This window comes from Halichoeres trimaculatus, unplaced genomic scaffold (genome assembly GCF_033239565.1).
Source record: "Halichoeres trimaculatus isolate MK-OKI-2021-1 unplaced genomic scaffold, fHalTri1.1 fHalTri1_scaffold_18, whole genome shotgun sequence".
Lineage (NCBI taxonomy): Eukaryota > Metazoa > Chordata > Actinopteri > Labriformes > Labridae > Halichoeres > Halichoeres trimaculatus.
The window spans coordinates 6,026,046-6,047,646 of record NW_027437196.1 but is presented as its reverse complement, the minus strand read 5'-3'; the positions used below and the strand labels follow the sequence as shown (position 1 = coordinate 6,047,646).

The window sequence follows — 21,601 nt, the reverse complement described above, 5'->3', positions numbered from 1 at the left end:
TGATTTTTAGGACGGTTTTTGCTTCTGTTCACATTTTTACTCGATGTGGATTCAATTTTCACTGCAATATGAACTTCTATACTTCTATGAGGTCAGGAGAACCAGGGCTAAAGGCTAAAAACTGTGAGGAACTATGTACAAAACACTTGATTCAAGTCTTGGATCAAAGAAAAGTGAAGTATTTTCAGTTTAACATGCTCTGAACACACAAACTGTTGCTCATTGGTGCAGAGCAGCCCCAAGCTGAAACATGACACCAGGAAGATGGAAGGAAATTTTCAAAGAATTCTTTAGATTTAAATACAAGACAAATATCGATCATTCAGGGCTTGTTTGATGCAATAAAGAGTGTAAAATTATCTGTTTTTTACAGAATTGAGCTAGAGCAAACGGTTGATTTTCTGCAGATTTTCAAAAAGGACGTGTGAATTAACGAGATGTGGACGGCAGTCCCCTCAACAGGGCTCTCTCTTCCCCCCGGTTCAAAGCATGTTGCTGACGTTAGGTGTGATACATTCAGGGACCATCGGAAATTTGAAAATCTTACGAGAACACCACTTTTTCCATGTAGGACAAACAGTTTGTAAGTACTAGACATCTGAAAATAAGTGCGTCTTTGAACGCCTCGTGGGTTTGGGATCCAGATTAATCTGCGTTAATTTTTATAACGCGTTAATTTGCGGTGTAATTAATTAATCTAATTAACGCGTTAAAATGACAGCCCTAGTTGAAATACAAAATAATCGTGATAAGTCGACTAATTGAAAAAATAATCAATGGATTAGTCAACATTAAAAATCATCATTAGTTGCAGCCCTAACCCGGACGCACTGCAGACACACCCGGTGTATTTTAGCCATGACACCCCGTTATTGTTCACAATGATTGTCCAGAGGAACGGTCGTGGTGAACACACGTTGTTGATCGTACGTGCTGTCCGCGTACTTGTGCTCTTGTGAAGCACTTTACTAGAAGTCAAATCTCCAACACGTGTTGTGATGAGTCCTGCACTGACGGTGACCTCAGCAGGATGGTGCCTTTGTCGTCCCGCTGACCTCTGACCTCCTTGAATTGTCCCCCTGCAGCCTGTCCTGTGTGGTCAGAGGCCATGAGAGAGGGCAGAGGGTGTTTGACGGGTGGTGGTTTGACCCCCCGTAAAAACCCAAACTCCCATGAGGCTGTGTGACAGCAGGTCAGAGAGGTGAATGTGTCCACTTGAAAAATGTGATTAATTTTGCAAAATAAGCAAAATGTTAACGATTAAATTAAATATTCTCAGTCTTTAAAATATTGGAAGACATTTTTGCCCTTTGCTCATATTTTTAACACTTGAGCAATTTGACTATTTTAGCATGTAACACTCAAAGTAAGAGTCTCCTTGACTGCTTTCAAAGTCTTTAACAGGACTATCAAGCTCCTCTCTTTGTATTCACCTTAATTAGATCCACACTTTTTGCAGCACACAGCCCTGAAACTTGAAGACACACTCTTAAAACTCGTAATGAGGAGCGTAGAGTAAACACGCGGCTCAGTACAAACGCATGAAACCACCTGAAAAGTCCTTCTGTGACTCACAGTGCAACATATTGCTGCCGTCCTACTTGGATTCTGTTCAGTCGAGTGATTACACAATCCACTCTCTGTGTTTTTAAAGCGGTCTTTAGCGTGAGTCTATCCATACTTTCAGAGGAGGAAAACGCAGCTTTTGAAGTGGAGTATCACAGATATCCGAGGAGAGCAGAAAACCTCCCAGAAAGTGTTTTTGTTCGGGGCCTTTAAAGAGAGATGAGAGGGAAATGAGACTCAAATCATGAAACAAACAAACAGAAAACGGCCAACAGAAACAGGAAACACAGAAAAAAGGCATCAGGTCCTCGGAGAGAGGAGGGAATAATGATTTCCGTCTGGATGAGGACTTGATGATTAAGATGACTTTCCTCAGTGTTTTCAGAGAAAAGAAAAGAGAGCTATCTCTGTGACACCCCAACATTTTCCAAATTACAGGTCTGAAAAGCTCTCTAAACTCCCTCAGCACATCGCTGATCGTCAAACCCTCAATTCTGAAACTGCAGCTCAGAGTTTCTGCCTCCTCTCGTCACGCCCGCTCCGCCGCTTTGTTTCACAGAAGAGGAGAAGAAGAGCGTGACCCGTCCACTTCAGTAATTGACTGACTGATGTGAAATCACTCCGGTTTGGTTTGGTTAGCGATCAGGCGACGATCAATCAGAGCGCTGAGCAGCCAGGGAGGCCGCCGGGAAGATAAACGATCAGGATGAACCGATGGGATCAATAGATGACCCCGCAGCTCGGCTCTGAGGTTAGCGTGCGGCGTAATGAAGAGGTGTCACCTCCGTGGCGGTGGCTTGGTAAATTGAAGCGTGGTGATGAAGGTGCCCTCAGATGGAGGGAGTCCCGTCGTGTCTGTGGAGTTACATAATGAGACCTGAGTGACCCGCGGCCGAGTCCCTCACAGGGAGACATGACCCCACTTAAAGGACGAATCCGCCATTTAACACACAGATGATGACGTGATGTATATGTAGTCTGCACTTAGAGACTTTAAGGATATGTGGTCAAGACAAGACAGTTGGTTATGCTTTATAGGGATATATAATCCACTTAATTTTTTACAACTGTGTAATTTGATTTGATAAAAGCAGGATTAGATAGTTTGTAAAAAGTATAAACCCTTAATTTGATAGACAACAGGAAAAAAAACAATATCTTAAATTGTTGAAACAATGAAAAAGTTGTGTAATGCTTAAAACAACCACTAGGAGGAACATCTCCCAACTGACTTGGTTAATTATCAACAGGTTAGTCATATGACTGGGTTTAAAAAAGACTCTCCACAGAGGCTGAGTCTCTCAGGAGTAAAGATGGGAAGAGGTTCACCACTCTGTGACAGACTGCGAGAGCAAATCATTCAACACTTTCAGAATAATGGCCCTTAGAATTAACAGATTTAATTTTTACAGAAAAATGAATAAAAGATTCAGAGAATCAGGAGAAATCCAAAACCAATAGTGGATGAACAAGACATTGCATTAAAATAAGGCATGGCTCTGTAGTAGAAGTCACCGCATGGGCTCAGAATCATTCCCCAAAGTGTGCTGTGGTCTGACAATTACAATCCAACATTCTTTTTTGAAATCATGAACGCTCTAAAGGCTACATTATGGTTTCTGCACAAATGTTACACAGAGAACTATGAGGGGACTCCAACAGCTTTTATTCTTTTTAACACTTTGGGAGGCGTCCATTATCAAACTTCAGAGGAAAGTGCTTCCACTGTTTAAAACTTTGTTTCTGCTGTGTGGTCCTAATTTCATGCCAGGAATTGTGTATCACACTGTTACCATGGTGACCTCTGTGTGATGAATCATATAAATGCCAGTATTTTTTGTACGTCATGGACTAGGAGCTCCTGTTCGTCTGGGCATCTCTGTGCAGCAGATAGAAATTTTCAGATATTTGTTTTTTTTTTTGTCCCAATTCAATTCAATTCAATTCAATTCAATTCAATTCAATTCTTCTACAATTTTGGGGGTATTAATTTGATTTTTCATCCTGATTCTTCAAAGTTTCTAATTTTTGCAATTTTAAGTTTGTATTTTTGACGCCTGACTAAGTGAAAAAGTTAAATGATGATGATTATGATATCTATAAAGTATATCAAGAGCCATACTTTTCAAAATCACGTGAGTCTGTTTTTTGGATTTAGTCAGGGGATCTAACATCTCAACTTTTTCCAACCAAGCATATAGACAAAGACTAAAATGTAGGATTTAAAAAATAAAAATAAAATCAATTTCTTAAAAAAACTAAAAAACAAAAACACAATTTAAAATCTTTACAGCAAAGTTAAAAAAAAAAAAAAAAAAAAAAAGATACTACGATTAAACAATTCTTTTTCTTCCATCCCTAATGTGCGCGCCTCTGAAAGTTTCTGCTTGAAAAGGTCCGAGCGAGGAGGCAAGGCTGTTAAAATGATGCATTTTTCCACATGAAGGTGTGTGTGTGTGTACCTTGTGGATGCATTAAACATAAGCCAAGCTTAAAGAGGAGAAGAAGCATGCATCCCTTAAGGACTGGGGATCAGGAGAGTCCACATCAGTGAAGGCTCCAGTAATTCTGAAAGATATCTTTAGGTTTAGGAGCAGTATACTACCATCCAGACCACAACTTCATCAGGGAGGACCTTCCATATTTCAGCCAAACCACTCTGCACAGCAACACTGCACTACAACAGCATGGCTCTGTAGTAGAAGAGTCCATGTGCTGAACTGGTCCATGGAAAACGTTCGGAGCATCACTAAAAAAATATGACTCTATGAAGCAAAAAAAAACAGGATTATGCAAACAATTTTTTATTTCAGACGCTAAAGTTTTCCACCATGAGAACAAAGTCGATTCAGCAGATCTTTGTGCGATGTAAGTGAGATAAATCTGACTTATATCAGCGACCTGCAGTGAGACTGTGGAGATAATCCAGATTAATAAATGATGCCATTAATTTAAGCAGTCTTGGAGCACCAGTTATCAGTTTAGAGTAGAGAGACAATAACTCCTGCTTCTTATTGCGTGTAGTCGATAAATTAGTGTTTAAATCAGATAATTAATTTAATATCGAATCAAATAAACTCTCCTAATCCCTCACCTTAAAATGTTTAGGTCAGACCTGAAGAGTGTTGGGATTTATTTCCATTAAAACAAGGAGCAGGATTTATTTTATCAGCCCCTAATATTATCATAGCCCTGTTTGAGTGAGTGTTGGAAAGGCATCCTGGGAAATGGAGTCTTTTGGGCCCATTTAGAGAGGCAGAAAAATTAAAATCCTTATACATTTTTCTCTTATTATGCTTTGTTTTTCTGTGTTTATGTATCGTTTTGTCTCATTTTGCCTCACACGCTTTAACTCACATGGACACACACACGAACACACACACACTCATACACACTGTGTCAGTAGGTGTGTGTGTCCTTGAACTGAGGGCCGTCCTGCGGTCAGATGGATCCTTAGCCGGACAGGGACACATAAGTCACCTCTCTCTGTCTCACTCTACACACACACACACACACACACACACACACACACACACACACACACACACACACACACACACACACACACACACACACACACACACACACACACAGGGGTGCATCAAGGATGGACAACTTGTTAACTGAATGTGGCGTCATATACACACAAACACACACGAAAAAAAAAATCCATGTATAGAGACACACACACTTTTAACATCTGCAAACACACACACTCCGCCCCTGACACATCACCCCTCTGTGCCCGGCTTTATTAAAACCAGAGTGATGGTCAGTAAATAGACACACCCATCCTTACACACACACACACACACACGCACAAACACACGAACACACACCTAATGTCTGATTGATGCTCCCCTCCCCTCCTACAGAGTCTGAATTCCCATGGTAACAGAGTCTATCACCCTCCCCACACACACACACACACACACAAACACACACACACACACACACACTTGGTCCGCCCCTGTGTTACTGATATTGCGGGTGTAATGACATGTTAATGGCTGCCATCACAGAGCAGCAGCAGCCGCGGCGGACTCAGCTGTTTTCATGGCGTTCATTGTTCAATATCTTTTTGACTCAAAATCACTGAGTTCAACGCCAAAATATGATCTGAGTTATTCAGAAAATTATTCTGATACTAAACAACAAAATAAGAAAACATTTTAAGCTGACAGAAATTTCAGTATATCATAAAAAATTAAAAATTAAAAATAAAGAACCAATGTCCTTGACAACAAAGACATAAAAAAAAAACGTGGATGTAATCTCTGTGACTTCATCTGTTTGTTTCTGAAGCAGGGTTTTGGAGCCTTTCATTGGCTGTCACTAAATTAGAAATGCAAACAGGCAACCTCTGATGTAAAAATCATAAAACCTGCAGTTCCTTGAATTTCCACTAGAGGCTGGCTGCAGAAAGCCCAGAAGCACACCCATTATAAAAAACAGTGCTTTACATCAGAAATAAGCATTTTTACAGCCTGATTTAAAAATAATAATAATAATAATAATTACTGGGTCTCAATAGTTAATTACTATGGAAGAGGATTTGGGCCACTGAAAAAAAATGTCCAATTTTATTTTATCATTAATATTTTTTTTAATAGAGAAATAGTCAGAATTCTCATATTTAAAAAAAAAAAAAATAAAAAATAAAAAATAGAATTTTGACGTTAATCTTTGATTTTTTTTTTTCTCAAACAAATAATAATAATAAAAAAAAAAAAAAATTGACTTTTTTTCCAGTGGCTTTTTTTTCTGACACGATAAAAAAAACCTTTTTACAAATTTATTCCTCAAAGCTAGACTGAGTTTTTATTTAATTTTATACCAAAATTAAAACTAAAATTTTGCTCCGGATAGCAATAAAATAAAAACTTTTGGATTATCAGTGTTTTGAGAAAATATGACCCTGACTTCAAAATTTACCGACATAAAACTCATCTTTAGAGCTCCCCCTGCTGACAGCCTGCCGTATAATCCCTGAAGCCAACTTCCTCCACGTTAACAGATGAGACATAAGTTAAACTATTCCAAGTGTTTGTTTTGCTGATAAGTTCAGTTTGAAGAAGTTACTTAATATTAAAAAAAAGGGGATGTGATGTCATGATTGACAGCTCTGTTGACCAACTCCAGCATAGAGCTGAGACAGAAAGGTGAGAGGAACTGTAACAAACACTGATTTTTATTGGACAACAGGTTTGTCCACAGCCGCCTCCTTTAGATTGAAACAGTGGAAGAGCCAGAAGGGCGCCGTGCTACGTCGGTCGTTTTGGGCCCCCTGTGAGGTGGAGTTATCTGATCCCAGCTGCTAACGGCCCTCCATTACGGCTCATATTTCACCAGCGCTGACTGGCAGGCTGATTGAATTACGGTGGAGGCAGGGGGGCCGAGCAGTCAGAGCAGGCCGTTTACATGCAGGTAGAGATGACCAGGAGATAGAGGTGGAGACGGTTCACATCAAGGAGGGCAAAGACTCAGTCCTGCTCTGAGGGTCATCTGTCCAAATCGAGCTTTCTCTGCTTTTGTTCTTTTCTTTGAGCATCTATAAAAAACAAGTTGTCTTTCAAAATTCTTTGCCAGGCTACAACCAAACTTCATCAGAAAATGAACATAAATGTGACATAAATCTGCAAAATAAGAACTAAGGCTAACAAAATAAACCATGTTTTGCAAACATTTATTTGACTTTATTTGGGTTTTTAAAGTTTGACCTATGTCCCATCTTTTAACATAGGGGAGGCAGGGTTTGGGACCTATGCTGCAGCCTGTCACCAGGGGGAGCTCTAATTTTCCTGGCCTAATTTTGGCAATTTTAGCTTCTTAATTTGAATATTATTAAGATTATTAGGGATTTCTTATCAGTTTTAAATATGTTTCAATTTATTTATTTATATTATTATTATTATTATTATTATTATTATTATTATTATTATTATTATTTATTATTTTATTTTTTTTTACATCAAATCAACCTCTTTTGTTGATAAGTCCTGAATACAAATACTTTTAAGAAGTTTGAATAATTAAAAAATCTCTCCAGTTTGAATTATAATTGTCAGTATAACCATAAAAATTCACTTTTTCCTCATCAAAACATGACCAAAGTTATTTCCTAATGTAAAATTTGTATGATTAACATACTTGGTAATATCATGGAATAGCATATTTAAGCATGTATTAAGCATTTTCAAATAAAAAACACTCTCTTAATGTATTTGAGCACCAAAAGAAGCACGGAGTTTACCCATGATTCTCTGTTTTATATTTCAAACCACTTTCTTTCGCTGCACTTTGACATTTTTTGGGTTTATGTACTGTCCCTCTGACAAACTAGGCTTTAACATCCAATCACCGCTCTATTTTCAGACTGTGTTGTGTTTTTCTCCTTTTGTTGTATGTTTGAAAACCACCACACTGCCCCCTACAGGCTGTTAACAGAGTTTATCAAAGTAGGGAACCTGCAGGCGCTGAGAACCTTTAGAGTGCTGAGAGCCCTGAAAACTATCTCGGTCATCCCAGGTAAGGCCTCACCACCACCAGGGGGCGACACGGGACTGAAAACAAAACACTCATCATCGTGAACTTCGTCGTGAACGTCCTCTATTGTTCGTCCAATGTCTGCCATGTCCTGCAGTATTAGCCCCGCCCACTTCCCCCACTCTTTTCCTAATCCAGGGGTCAGAAGTGTAATCACCTGATCTACAGTGAACACAGTAACGAAGGAGAAGTCAGGTGAACAAAGCCTGACACGGGAAACAGAACTGGAGATTTTTCACATTTAATCACCAGTAGCCAAAAAAAAAATGTAAAAAAAAATCAGAAATTTTAGGCCAAAATAAAAAGTGTGACAACAGCTGTGGCCATCTTCCAGTTTGTGTGGATTTTAGCGCCCCCTGTGGTCAAAGTATGTAGTACATGGTGCAATTCAATCACTAGTAATCTTGATTTGGGGATCTATGTTGTCTGTTTCTAGACTAAGACTCTCATGACAACTGTTATTTTGGGATTGTCGTGGCTAAAAATATCCAGAATAGTGTTATTGTTCCGATATTTATGGAAATCGTTGCAAAAAAGCAACGCTAACAGAGTTTGCTAAAACTATTGAAACTGTCTTAAAGTGGCTTTAATATGTTACTGACAGAAATCAGAGCACATAAAAAACAAAGTGGACTAAAACATAAGCTAAATTTATAACTGGAATAACATTTCAAGATAAATTCACACTTAAGAAATGTACAATAAAATAAAATATTTTATAGCTGCACAAACCATCATTTGAAAGAAAACCAATCAGGTTAACTCTAAAGACCTGAGAAATAAATTTTTGTGTATTTGCAAAGACTGAAACTCCTGAATTGGCGAGGCCTCCAGTTAAATGTCCCCGTGAGCGGCTTTGACCATCTGATTTCCCTTCTTCAAAGTTGATGTTTGGCTTGAACCTCCAGTGTTGCCGTCCAACCCGGCCTGTCTCTGCGGTATCTCTTTCTCTCTCTTTGTATCTCCATTCTTCTCTCCCTCTGTGCTGGCTCGTTGTTGCTCAGTGTGGTCATACCCTTCTGTGTGTGTCTGTTTTTTGTGCTTCTGTCTCCCGGCCTGTTGCAGATATGTGACTGAGTTTGTGGACCTGGGTAATGTGTCAGCCTTAAGGACGTTCAGGGTGCTGCGAGCGCTCAAAACCATCTCAGTCATCCCAGGTGAGGACGCCATCGCAGGGGAGTGGATATGAATCGCTCCCCGTCCGGCCGGAGTCTGCTGGAAGCTCTAAACCACTCATCCTGCATACCACCTGCTGAATCCTATACTGCCTCTTTCTAACACGTTTTACTGAAGTATGCAGAGGTGGTATGCAGACGTAAACACTAGAGTCTTGCTGATAATAAGTTGTGTGTGGACATCAGAGGCTTAGCAAACAGCAACTTCCCATGAATCTGCTTCTGTGAGTAATTCAAGCCATAAAGAACAAGTTCAAACTGAACATAAAAAGCAAATTCATTGACATTTCGACCCGAACAACAAGGCCAGGTTGGAAAAGATGAACAGCGTCCTTGAAGTTGTTAAGAGAGGCAGATATCAGGGAGTGCAACAAAAATTTAAACCAATGAGGCTGCAGCATTTTTGAAACTGTAAAATCTGAAGTGCACCAGGAAAGAAATGTTTTTAAACTTAATTCCAACATTTCAGCAATGTGCAGTTTTTTCTGCAGACGTGTAGCTTTGCCTTCAGTGCTTGTAGCAGCCTTTAACAACAAGCTTAAAAGTTGTGCTGCTTAAACCTTTTTTTCTGGACATTTTTCAGCACTGTAGGGGGAATTGAAGCAGTTGCTAGCTAGATAGCTTAAGCCAACAAGCTAAAATACTTGAAAAAATACTTTGACACTATAAATTACCTCTGGTTGCACAGGTGTTATGGACGCATCTCACTTTTTAGGCAACAATAAAGTTTTTAAAGTGCAGCTTATAAGTCGGGTTTTACAGTTTTTTCCAGTCCAGTTTTTAAACAAAGACTGAAATAAAGAATTTGAGTTTGAAACATAAAATTGATTTTTTGACAAAGAATCCCATTTTTGATATTGTCAAACAAAGGATCCTGATATGTCGTATAATGATTTTTTCTCCCAACCCTAATTAAAATAATATCAAGCACATCTTCAAATGTCCCAGCTGTAATTTTCCAAGTAGACCATTTTTTACACACTGTATTGCATTTTTTTGTGTTTTAAGTATTGGTATTTGTTCTAAACCAACATAGCATGTATATCCCAAAATTCAACAATGTGTACTGACTTATGTCCGAACTACCACAATAAATTGCTTAAAAGTGCAATAAACCTAAAAAAAAAAAAAAAAGAAAGAAAAAAAAAGTTTTTTTTTTATTAAAAAAGATTTGTTTAATTAAAAATAAATAAATAAATAAAAAATAAAAAATAAAATAAAAAAGATATATTTTTTCTTATATATATAAAGCTCAAAATAAAGAAACTGCATAGCCATATTTTTTAGACTAACAAAAGTAAAAGAAAATTGCAGATATGTCACAGATGTGTCAATACATAACTTGCTTTTTGAGATAAAGTCATTTTTTAAAATATTTAAAAGTCAAAAACAAAAATAAAGAACTGCAAAATTTGCAATAAGACAACCTTATCATCAAAACAAACTAATTACATTTGAACAGTCTAATGTCTAAGAGTGACAGAATTTCAAGAACACACATCATTTGTGTACAGAACCATGCTCATCTATGAAAATGTGTATTTGTTAATTAAAGAAAATTGTTTTAACTGAATTGAAACTTCAGAATAAAATAACATAATAATAAATAACACAAGTGACTTCAAATTTCACAACATACTGTGCAAACCCATCACTGCAATAAAAAGCACTCTGAGACATGGTGAATATGCAAATGCTAGTGTAACTCCCCAGATTTTATATGAAAAAACAGAAATCTGTCTATCTTATCTAGTTAAATCTTTGTGACTGCAGTACAAGATGTCAGCTAAAACTCAACCAGGGTTAAATGCAAGCATTCAAATCACTTAACAAAGGTCATCCCAAACACTGCCACCATCTGGCCAGATGGCGGCATCAACAGAGGGTCAAAAATGCCACGCAGCTGAACGCTAACCCTCTGACTCCAGCTGTTTCCTCAGCTTGTTGCTGGCTAGCCTCTGTATGTTTCCACAGTGCATGTTAGCATGCAGCGCTAACAACTTCCTTTGATTTAAACACATTAACACCATGACAGTTATAACGATGTCTGACACACGTTATAACTACGTCACAGTAGAAGCAACATTTTAAAGCATGTCATCAATGCTGGCTCAACCGAACACACTCACACTCATTCATTAGCTTACAGACGCTACAATGTGAAGAACAATGCTGAGTGTAAGAGCCAGCACGAGAGACGCTTTGGACGCCGCTGAAAAGCGCGCCGTGTCTGTTTCTAATGAATTCACTTCAAACTCAAACTGGTCGTTTCTTTGATTTGGGGAGATTGGCCGAGGACTGTCGACTTGTCTGCACCCTTTGTGTTCTCAGCGTGTTTTGTTCCTGCTGTTTTTGCCATATGTTCCTCTCTCTTTGTGTGTGTTTGGGTTTATCTGAATGTTTGTGGGGAGTGTGCTGCCTGTTTTTTTCTTTTCACTTTTAGGTGATAGGAGTTAGGAGTTAATTTTGAAAGCTGCTGTCAGATGGAAACCAAAAAGTTGAAGAAATGGTGAAATTGCATTTTAAAACCAATTCTTCAAAGTTTTTAGAATCTCTTAATCTCAAATGACAAAATTATTTTCATTTCACAGCAGAGTTATTCCCATTGTCTGAACAAAAAAACTCTAAGTTGAATTAAAATTTGTCATTTTTCCAATTTCTCTTTAGGTAACTCTTGTAATAAAGATTATTCCTCTTCAATTTGCTTCTCTAATTTGAAGTCAGATTCACAGATGCATTCATCTTGAAACTGAAGAAGACTTAAGAAGCTGGCTCCGTAACGACTCTCGATTTTGTCAGTTGAATCAGATTTCCCCGTCCAATATGAAACTTTTTACCACAACACAAAGCTTTTTCAGTAGGCTTAAACTCATTGAAATTTGCTTGTAAAATCTATGACCACTAAAGTTTAGAAAGTTACTTGCAGCTCAGCCAGCAGCCCCCCGGACTCGTTTGTTAAGGTCAGAAAGACACGTCATGTTTTGGATGTTTTAACCCCCTTACTGTCGTTGTTTTTTTGCATTTTTATTGTTGTTTTTTCTTGCATTGTTACAGATTCTAAATTGAGGGAAGATTGTTGATTTGAATATAGCATATACAGTAACTTTAATTAAGTTATATGATGTGTATGGGATACAAAGGTCACATCAGCTGAATCTAGTCCTGACGTAAATTTGTGCCAACAGGCATCAAGGGGCTAAACTCTGGATCTGATCATTTTGGAGTGACCAGGATTCAGTAAAAATGGTTCAACACAAACACTGGTAACACACCAGATGCGACTCCGGTCCGGCACCGCTCTGTGGCGTGTTGACTAGGTGCTCCCATCTGTCAACTGACTCCGGCTGGGTTTTCAGTCTGGCAGTATCAGAACTGGAGTCACAGACCAAGGAGTATCCTCAGTTCCCATCCCAACGTTGGGCTGTAAAACCTCAAACCTGTTGACTCCTGGTCTGGCTCCGCTCATTATGTCTGCTTGTTGTTATAGTCAAGCTAATTAAGTCTGGTTTTGACTCACTTTGTTTAATTTTCGAAGTCACTGGTATTAAGTAGGGATGGGTACCTTTCACATTGGAAACAATATAGTACTGATTCCAGGTACCTGGCAATCGGTATCGGTACCCATCAGTACCAGTTTTTGGTACTTTTGTATGTTTATGTGGTAAAAGATATCAATTTGTTCAACAATAAGATGTAGATTCTTTTTAATTTAACATATTTATTCTTCAGTACATAACCCTGTAATGCTTTGTTCATGTCCAGCATGGAAAATCTCCTACTCTTCCACAGTCACAAGGATGTATTTAGGTACCTAAGCATGGTATCTTTTGATTTTACCTGAATCGATACCCTGTACTTTTGACAGAATTCGGTCGATAAAGTCAGTACCCATCCCTAGGCGTGGTTTCCATGCATGGCTTCCCGTCCTGCTCCGCCTCGACTTTCCAGTACTGGGACTCACCTGGAGAGCAAAGGAGCGAAGCCAGTGAAAAGAAACTTGACTTGAATAGAAACATGTCTGATCAGCAGCAGTGACAGAGCAGAGCCAGGCGCATCTGGTGTATGTTGGCCATAAAGAAAATGACCCTAGAAACTCAAAGAAGCTTAGAGCAGCTCAGCTTGGAGCCCCCATGTTGACATCCCTATGCAGCCAAATATAAAATGTTTTGGATATGTTAGAGTTTGAATTCATTTGTCATAGTTTTTAACAATTGTGAAGCAGATGGATTCAGTTAGTGAGTTGAAGTTCGGCTCAGCTCACAGACCCCAAAGCCCTGCAAACCAACATTTGACATGAACACTGACTTTTACATAGTCTTTTTTACAGTTTTTTTGTACATTTCTCGGTATGCTTGTTTCAGAAAAAAAGAGAAATTATGTTTTAGGAACTCTTCTTTTTGACTCAAATTCTCACTTTCTTCTTAGTTTGTCGGATTCAACTGACCAAACAGGAGTCAGCTTTAAAGTCTTCTTTAAAGTCATTAAAGATGTTAACTTCTAAAAGGGTGGCTTTAAATCAGAAGCATTTGACCAAAAAAAAAAAAGATTCTTGCTCGAATTGGTCTGAATAAGGGGTTTACCCCCACTGTGACTTTTGTGTGAACACTAACTCTCTCTGCATCCTTGCGCCCCGGCGCCCCCGGCAGGCCTGAAGACCATCGTCGGCGCTCTGATTCAGTCAGTGAAGAAGCTCGCCGACGTGATGATCCTCACCGTCTTCTGCCTCAGCGTCTTCGCACTCATCGGCCTGCAGCTCTTCATGGGAAACCTGCGGCAGAAGTGCGTCCGCAGCACAGCGCTCTGCGTCAACGACACGCTGCAGACGAACACATCCTTCTTCTGCAACAACAAGACGTGGGCGTCGATCAAGGAGTTTGTCAACGATGAGGGTAAGAATCAAAGGTTTTATTTTTTCTGAACGTGGTGTTATTTTATTTCAGGAGGCAGTGAAGACAAACAACACCATAACAAAACGACAACAAACCAAAAATAAAGCTGCACTCAGCTCCTAATGAGTGTGTGACATCAACTGCTGCAGCAGAGAGGAGTCAAATCCACAAAAGTTTGGAAACAACTCCTCATAGAATTAGGCCAGAATGTTGGCCTAATCCCCGTACAAACATGATATTTTTCCAGGAATATTTGTGAGGACTCCACCCATGTCATTTTTAAAGCTGTAGGACTTTTACTTTTTGGTGTAGAAGCCAAAATGCCGCAGCTTGATCTTACTCTCCCATTCATTTTAATGGAGGAGGTGTGAGGGCTTCTGTGGGGTTCACCAACTTTAAGGGCTCCCCATTCAAAAACAATTTGAGAAACAACATAATCCATAACAGCTTTTGTAAAGTAGGATCCAGTCTGTCATGTGAGCAAATTTCAAGCCAATACCACTTATGGTTGTGGATAAGATAATTTTTGAAAAAATGTGGCAAAATTTTATTTTGAAAGGCAAATAGCCGGCTTCCTGTTGGAAATAGGTCAGGGGTGTCGTTGTATGATTTTTGTGTCTTGATGAGATGAACATTTTGACGTCAGTTTGATCTCTGTGTGACATTCCTACTGGAAACTAGAGGCGTTTTTGTGTGCCTAGGTGGCGCTACAGAGGAAATTATGGAATGTTGGGGGTCAATTTTAATATCATATTGAAAACTTTGGTGATCATGAGGTGTGTGCCAATTTTGCTCTTTGGGGGATGACCCTAAATAACAGATCTAGGCAGGTGGTAGATCAGCAACTCCCACAGTTAAATTGGTGTTTTTGTGGATGGAGTTTTGTAGCTTTGAGGCGCTCATAATAAAAACTGTTTCTGGTTCCAGATAAAAAGTTTTATGTTAAATGCATTCTTTGATTTCAGGAGTTAAAGGGTTTTAAACACAGAGCGCGTCAGATGGTTTGATGGGAAACAAACTGACAGCAGAACATGACAGGCTGCTTGTATAATCTGCTCAGTGTGTGTGTGCGTGTGTGTGTGTGAGGCTGCAGTGATAACTGGTGTTCTTAAACAGACAGGACAATGCCATGTCGTGCTGTGGTTACAAGTGACATCAATAACACACACACACACACATGCACACACACTGACACAGAGAGGTCAGGAGAGGTCAGCTGGTATATACACAATCTGACATGTCAGGCATGTGGACTGGGGAACATAATATGTGGACTTACAGTACACACACACACACACACACGTTGGCACACACACACAGGTATGGGTCGAGGTCAGGGTTAAGGAAACACTTAACGCTGCTGTCAGATGAAACCTGAACCGTACGTCGTCTTTTTCTCTTCATGAAACCAAAACATCGCTCTGCCTGTGTGTCACTGCACATCAATGTAAACACACACACTCTCACACACTTCAACACACACACACACACACATCTCAGCAACTCAAAGTTGATGGTTTATTTTCTCTATTTTGATTGTGTCTTCTTTTTTTGATTTGTTTCAGCGCTTTCTCTCTTGAAGCTTCTTTTTTTCCTCACAAAAATATTTTTGTTTTCGACACTTTTAATTCTGTCTCCTTTTGAATTTTTATCATCTTGTTTTTTTTGTCACCAAGAAATAGTAATTATTTTTTTAGAGTTTAGTTTGATTAGTCTAGTTTATTTCGGTCTCTAAACTAAAACTCTGAACATAAAACTCTTGTACACAGTAAAGTAAAAGCGAACAAACGTTAAGTTAAAAAATGATCTTATAATACTCCTGGATACAATCTGGTAGCATGTTATTTGCATGCTTTGTACATCAGTGAAGCATTTTTAAATCCACATGCTCACAAAATTTTAGAGTCTGTAAATTTATGAGTACGTTAATGAGTGTGTTGGCTCTCGATAATCAGCTCGGTTTATGAGCCTGATTGCTTTCTTTTGAAGCAAAAAGATGGAATTTGTGATTGTTTTGTACGTTTTCCCCCAAACTTCCACACAGTAAGTAATGTATGGAAGAATTATAGAACAGTAAAACATATTTAAATTAAGAATTTCCTTAGTTTTATATAGTATATCAATCGATTTTTGGTATTTTGCTTTTAATGCAATTTACAAGTTTCCAACATAGATTGTGATCAAGCTTTATGTAAAAGAGTTTGGAGTTGAAACTGAAACGAGAAAGAGGTCACTTTTTGAAAAATAGGTTTTTGAAAACAGGAGGATTTTTTTTCTCAGTTAGAAATTAAAGATTAAATTTACTTTGACCCCTGTCAACTAAAGCTGTGTTGTACCCATACACTGCAAAAAAAAAAAAAAAGAAATGTCTTGAAGTGAGGTCGCCACAAAAACTGCTCCCCCTGGTGGCTGGCTGCAGTATAGGTCAAAAAAATTTGTCTCCCCACTTATTCCAGATGGGCTGTGGTCAACTTTAAAAAATTCATACACCTTGTAGAAATGTTTCTCACGTCCGATTGTTGTGTTGATTTAAAGATATCATTTGGCTGTCTTGAGTTCAAGTCCTCTTTTTTCTGAAAAGTTTTATTTTCATTAGTTATACAAGGTTAGAAACGAGGTTTTACGTCACTTTTATCCATGATTGACAGCTGCTGTTCTTGTGTATTTTTTTCGGGGATTGTAAAATATGTCGGGAGGTAGAGTCAAGAAGAGATAAGACTCTTAAAAGAAAAATAATTATTATTTTTGTCACCTGGCTCCACTCAGATTTTCCCAGAATCCCTCACAGTCTCTGCACAGACTCTGGCTGTGCCTGTGACGGGGGAATTTTGGCTTCAAAACCGTAAAATAGTAAATGATGGAGCCTCGCTGTCCACTCTATATACAGTCTATGATTGTACCTCATAGAACAGGAGTTGCTGGTCTGCCTCTGGATCGATTAAATTCTTTAATTGATTAAATCTCATTTCTTCAACTAAAGAAAATGTCACCAACTTTTTTTTTTCTCTTAACCTTTATTTGTTCTGTACGTTTAGGAGTAAAAGAGTTGATTCAACAGCCAGAGAAGAGATCCCCCTTAAAAATAAACCGTGGCACTAACAGACTCCCTCATTATCCAAAAACAGATGTGTAATTATTTAAAGTAATGACGTAGAAGAGACAGAGGCTGATCTGCTCAGAGCCAAAGTTAAAGTCGCAGGAGAAGCTCTGTGCTGCTCTTAAAGGGAGAAACCGCCAAAAGTAAAGAAGACTTACGGCTCACCGTAATGTTGCTTCTATCTATTCATTTCCAGTTTGCTCCGCCATCCATCACTTCAAACACATGTCCCCAGCAGGCCTCCGTATCGACCTCTAAAAGCTCGCAGTGAAACCTGAGAAGCAGGCGGTGACGTTGGAGCTCGTCCTGATCAGAAAACAGCCCTCAGTTAGAGATCAATGCTGGATGTTCTCCATGCTAAACATTTCCCATCATGCCGTGTTTGTTCTGCCTGCAGCAGACATCCCCGGTGGTCGTCGTTGAAAGATCAGAGCTGCTATCTCAAATTTTACTCTTCATTTTGAACCGGTTTGTCGTTTTGAGCTGAAAGGGCCCCAAGCTGTTGGAATATACGGAAGCCCTAAAAGGTCATGATAAAAAGACATTTGAATTTACCAGTTTTCTCAAGTTAACAAGTTCATTCCAGCTGTTTTTATCAAAATCTGGATGTATTTCTCTGGGCATAAAGAAAACACATCTCATTTTCCAGAACTAATGGGCTCATTTTCCGAACATAAGTTCTTCCAGAAATAAAATCAGTACTTTTATTTCTATCATTCGCTTAAAGATGGGGTGCCATGTTTCTTTTGGGCATTAAAAGCTCAAAGAAACAGAAATAGACTTTACTTGCTGCCAGAGGAAGCTTTGCATGGCGTCTTCCGGCTAACAACACTGCAAAAAATGAAATCCAATCAAGTTTGTTGTTTTCTTTGAGTAAAAAAGTCTTCGTATACTCAATATAATCTACATACAACTAATCAGTCCAGAAAATGTTTTAATTCAAGTTATTTAAAGACAAATATGAGGTCTGAATTGCTTGCAACAGGTAAAAAATTGCTGGAAAATTTGCTCAAAACCAAAATAATATCTTAATACAAGTAACTTAACTCTTGTTCCATTGGTAGAATTTTTTTTTTTTACTTGTTACAAGCAATTCAGACCTCATATTTGTCTTTAAATAAATATATATATAATAATCAGCCTGAGGTTTAAAAATGATGTCGTAACACTTGTGATTTCCTCCCGTATCAACCACAGACATCGTCTCAGCGCTGCCACCTACTGGTTGGACTTAAATCTTAAAGGTAGCAAACCGACCACAGCAGAGGTAGATCAGCAGCTCCCGTGTCCTGCATGTTAAAATGACTCTGTTAATGGAGTCTGTGAAAGCGGGATTCTCTGTAACGATTCTCTTTTTGTCCCCATTTAGTTGCAAAGTATGAAAAAAAACAGGCTCAAAAATACCAGAATTCCTCTTTAGCCGTGCCTCAGCGTATTTTTCTCTGACCTATAATTCTCTGTCATGTTCCTGCAGATTTCCATCATGCAAATGAATTTCCTCGCAGATGAAAATGCTCGATGGGGAGGTCGGAGACGTATTTCTGCTTGTCAGAGTAATTTGCTGCTCTCGAGCTTAAAAAGAAATGAAATTAAGCCCACTCTCTCGACATCCCATGGAGACAATTTTCCAAGTTTCTGCTGCTCGGTAACAATCTTCTCAGACGGGGGTCGCTCTGAACAACCCTTTATTAAATGTCAGTCTGTGGGCTAATATGCATGCATTTAAGGGGAGTTTTGGACACCTGAAGTTTCAGGTAACAACTCTAACGAGACTGTTTCCTGTGCGCTTTGTACGGGGAGAGAAAGCCTCAGTGACTAATCCCAGAGCAGCCTAACAGCCTCGTGGTTACTTTGAGCCGGTGAACAAAAGCACTCCAGACTTCAGAAGTTTTTTGTTTGGCGAGCGGGGATGCTGCCTCCCTGATGCACTCGATAACAAATGAATGGCCGCGCTCCTAAAAAGGCTTAAGTGCCTTTGGTGCAGCGGCGGTCAGACGCGGTCAGAGCCAAACAGAAGCACCAGAGAACCCGTTTTGTTTGTCAAAAGGGGGAAAACTTTGCACATGTAACGCCACAATAAAGCAGAGAAGAAGAACAAGGCTTTGGTTTTCTCTGCAGACTTTGAAAATTTGGAAAGCTTTGTTTCCTCCTGACCGGCCGAGGTTTGACTAAAAAGTGCTTCAACCTTGTTTCTCAGGGTGCAGCGGCTTCTTTTGTCTCCCAGAGTGCATTTAGAGCGATAAGAACACAACGCCCATGTTAATATTCCTCTATCGGCACTCTGTGTAATCGGTCATAATGGCCCGAGTTAAATACATGTGGTCTGAAGTGTGTGTTGAATAAAAGATTAGTACCCTGAGTGGTTGTTCCCGTAAGGCAAATGGATGAAAATGTCAAGCCAGAATTTAAGGTCACTGTGTCTGTGGAGGAAGTCGCTCCTGATATCTGTCAGGTCCAGACTCACAACAAAAAATAAAACTTCTGTCGTTCTCTTTCACAAATAAAGGTTAAGGTCTGTTCTAACTCAGTGCTGCTCTCAATACGAACATTAACAGAGCGCATTAAAGATAAATAATCAAAGTCTTGCTCAGTTTTGCCACACACTTGAAGATTTGCCCCCTAAATCGATCAGGGGGCGTGGCCTCATTCAAAGCTTGTCTTGGTGTCAAAACAACTATTTTAGGGCTCACTTATAGCAGCAGTTTGATTCAGAGAGAATCCTAAAGTCCTACCTCTGACTCAACGAGCTCTCTGGCTTCTTATGACCCCTGAAGTTTCTCCACTTTTTCCCTTTGATGCAATGAGTCGCCTTTACCTCTGTAAACCATTCATAATACCACATGTCGTTTTGTTTCTGTATCTTCACTGTTTTGCCTCAAATACACCATATTCATCTGCAGTTCAGCTCTGCTTTGTTGCATGTTGACTGCGTTCGTTAGCTTACAGCGGCTACATGTTCAGGCTAGCAAGCTGCATGACTGACAGACAGCTGAAGTCACAAACTGAGGAGTTCCCACACTTCCCACTCCATTGATGAGCCTCTCGTCATTCATCAATAGAGTAGAATAGAAGACTTTATTGTCCATTGGTTTAAAACATAGTGGAAAATTGCCTTTGGCATCATGATCCCCAGCCACCACAACAATAAATCAGATAAATCAATCAGTCAATCAATCAATCTTTATTTGTATTGCAGCAAATCATAACAAACATTATCTCAAGACACTTTACAAAAACATTTACAGATCTAGACCCGTAAATTTGAATAGAATTTTATGAGCAGAAACCCAACATGAAGACAAGATAAGGAGTCTCATCTCATCTAAGGGGCTGTTTACACGACAACAGTTTTAGGGTGAAACGTAAAAGTTTTGTTGCGTTTCAGCCTTGCTTTTACGCAGAAAGAGCGTTTCAGCTGACCTAAAACGCAAACTTTTGAAAACGGCCTTCGGGGTGGGATAAGCTGGCGTTTTCAGTGGAAACGCTGATGTCACACTCTGCCTCGCGCGTGCGCATACAACAGGACAACAGTACCGTTGTTACGATCCTCATGATCTACCGTGTTGTGCTTGTGCTGCTCAATCCGCTGTATTTGCTAACTGTCTTTCAACAAAATGTGCATCTGTTGCTCCACTTTTTAACTTAGTATTCCCCAACACACCAGATGACCGGCTCAACTCTACTTCAGTGGAGATCTACCAAAAGTGGCTTCTGGACAAGACAGTTATAGCACCACCTACAGGCCTGGCATGCTTACTACAGCGTTTCAGTCCATCAGCGTTTCTGTGTAAACGCAGATTTTTTTCACTGCGTTTTAGCATTTTCAGATGAAACATTGTCGTGTAAACGGGGCCTTAATCCACCATGAGTACAGGACAGGATTTATGTTGGGCTGTAAAACCTAAAACCTGTTGAGTCCTGGTCTGGCTCCGCTCACATTGATAATTTGTTGGTATAAATTTTATTCTAAATACATTTTTTTTATTAATTTTTAAAAAACAGAAGTAATAAATAGACATTCACAACAGACAGAACATCAGTTGAACAAGAGAAAAGTTACTTGAATAAAGAAATTATTCTAGTGTCAATCAATAGTAGAGCAAACTTCTTTTGTTTCATTGGCAGATTTTTTTAATTGTTACAAACAATTCAGACCTAATTTTTGTCTTTAAATAACTTTTTCTGCATTTATCAGTTCAATGTGGCTCATATCAAGTATAATAAGACCATTGTAAATCAAAATAAGACAAAAACACTTGACCAGGAGACCAACACTCCTGACTACAATTATGGGACTGTGCAATGGCAAATGAAATAACTTTTTTATT

At 39.1% G+C, this 21,601-nt stretch overlaps 1 protein-coding gene across 1 annotated transcript in view; it reads left to right on the top strand.

Moving 5' to 3' along the window:
• The window catches only part of LOC141807704 (sodium channel protein type 5 subunit alpha-like), a 244,433-nt gene that overhangs the window by 86,711 nt on the left and 136,121 nt on the right, over positions 1-21,601 (top strand). Inside the window, exons 7-8 of the mRNA XM_074693871.1 lie at positions 9,178-9,269; positions 13,934-14,176. Of these exons, the coding sequence (XP_074549972.1) occupies positions 9,178-9,269; positions 13,934-14,176 (335 nt within the window). The remainder of the gene's footprint in view (positions 1-9,177; positions 9,270-13,933; positions 14,177-21,601) is intronic.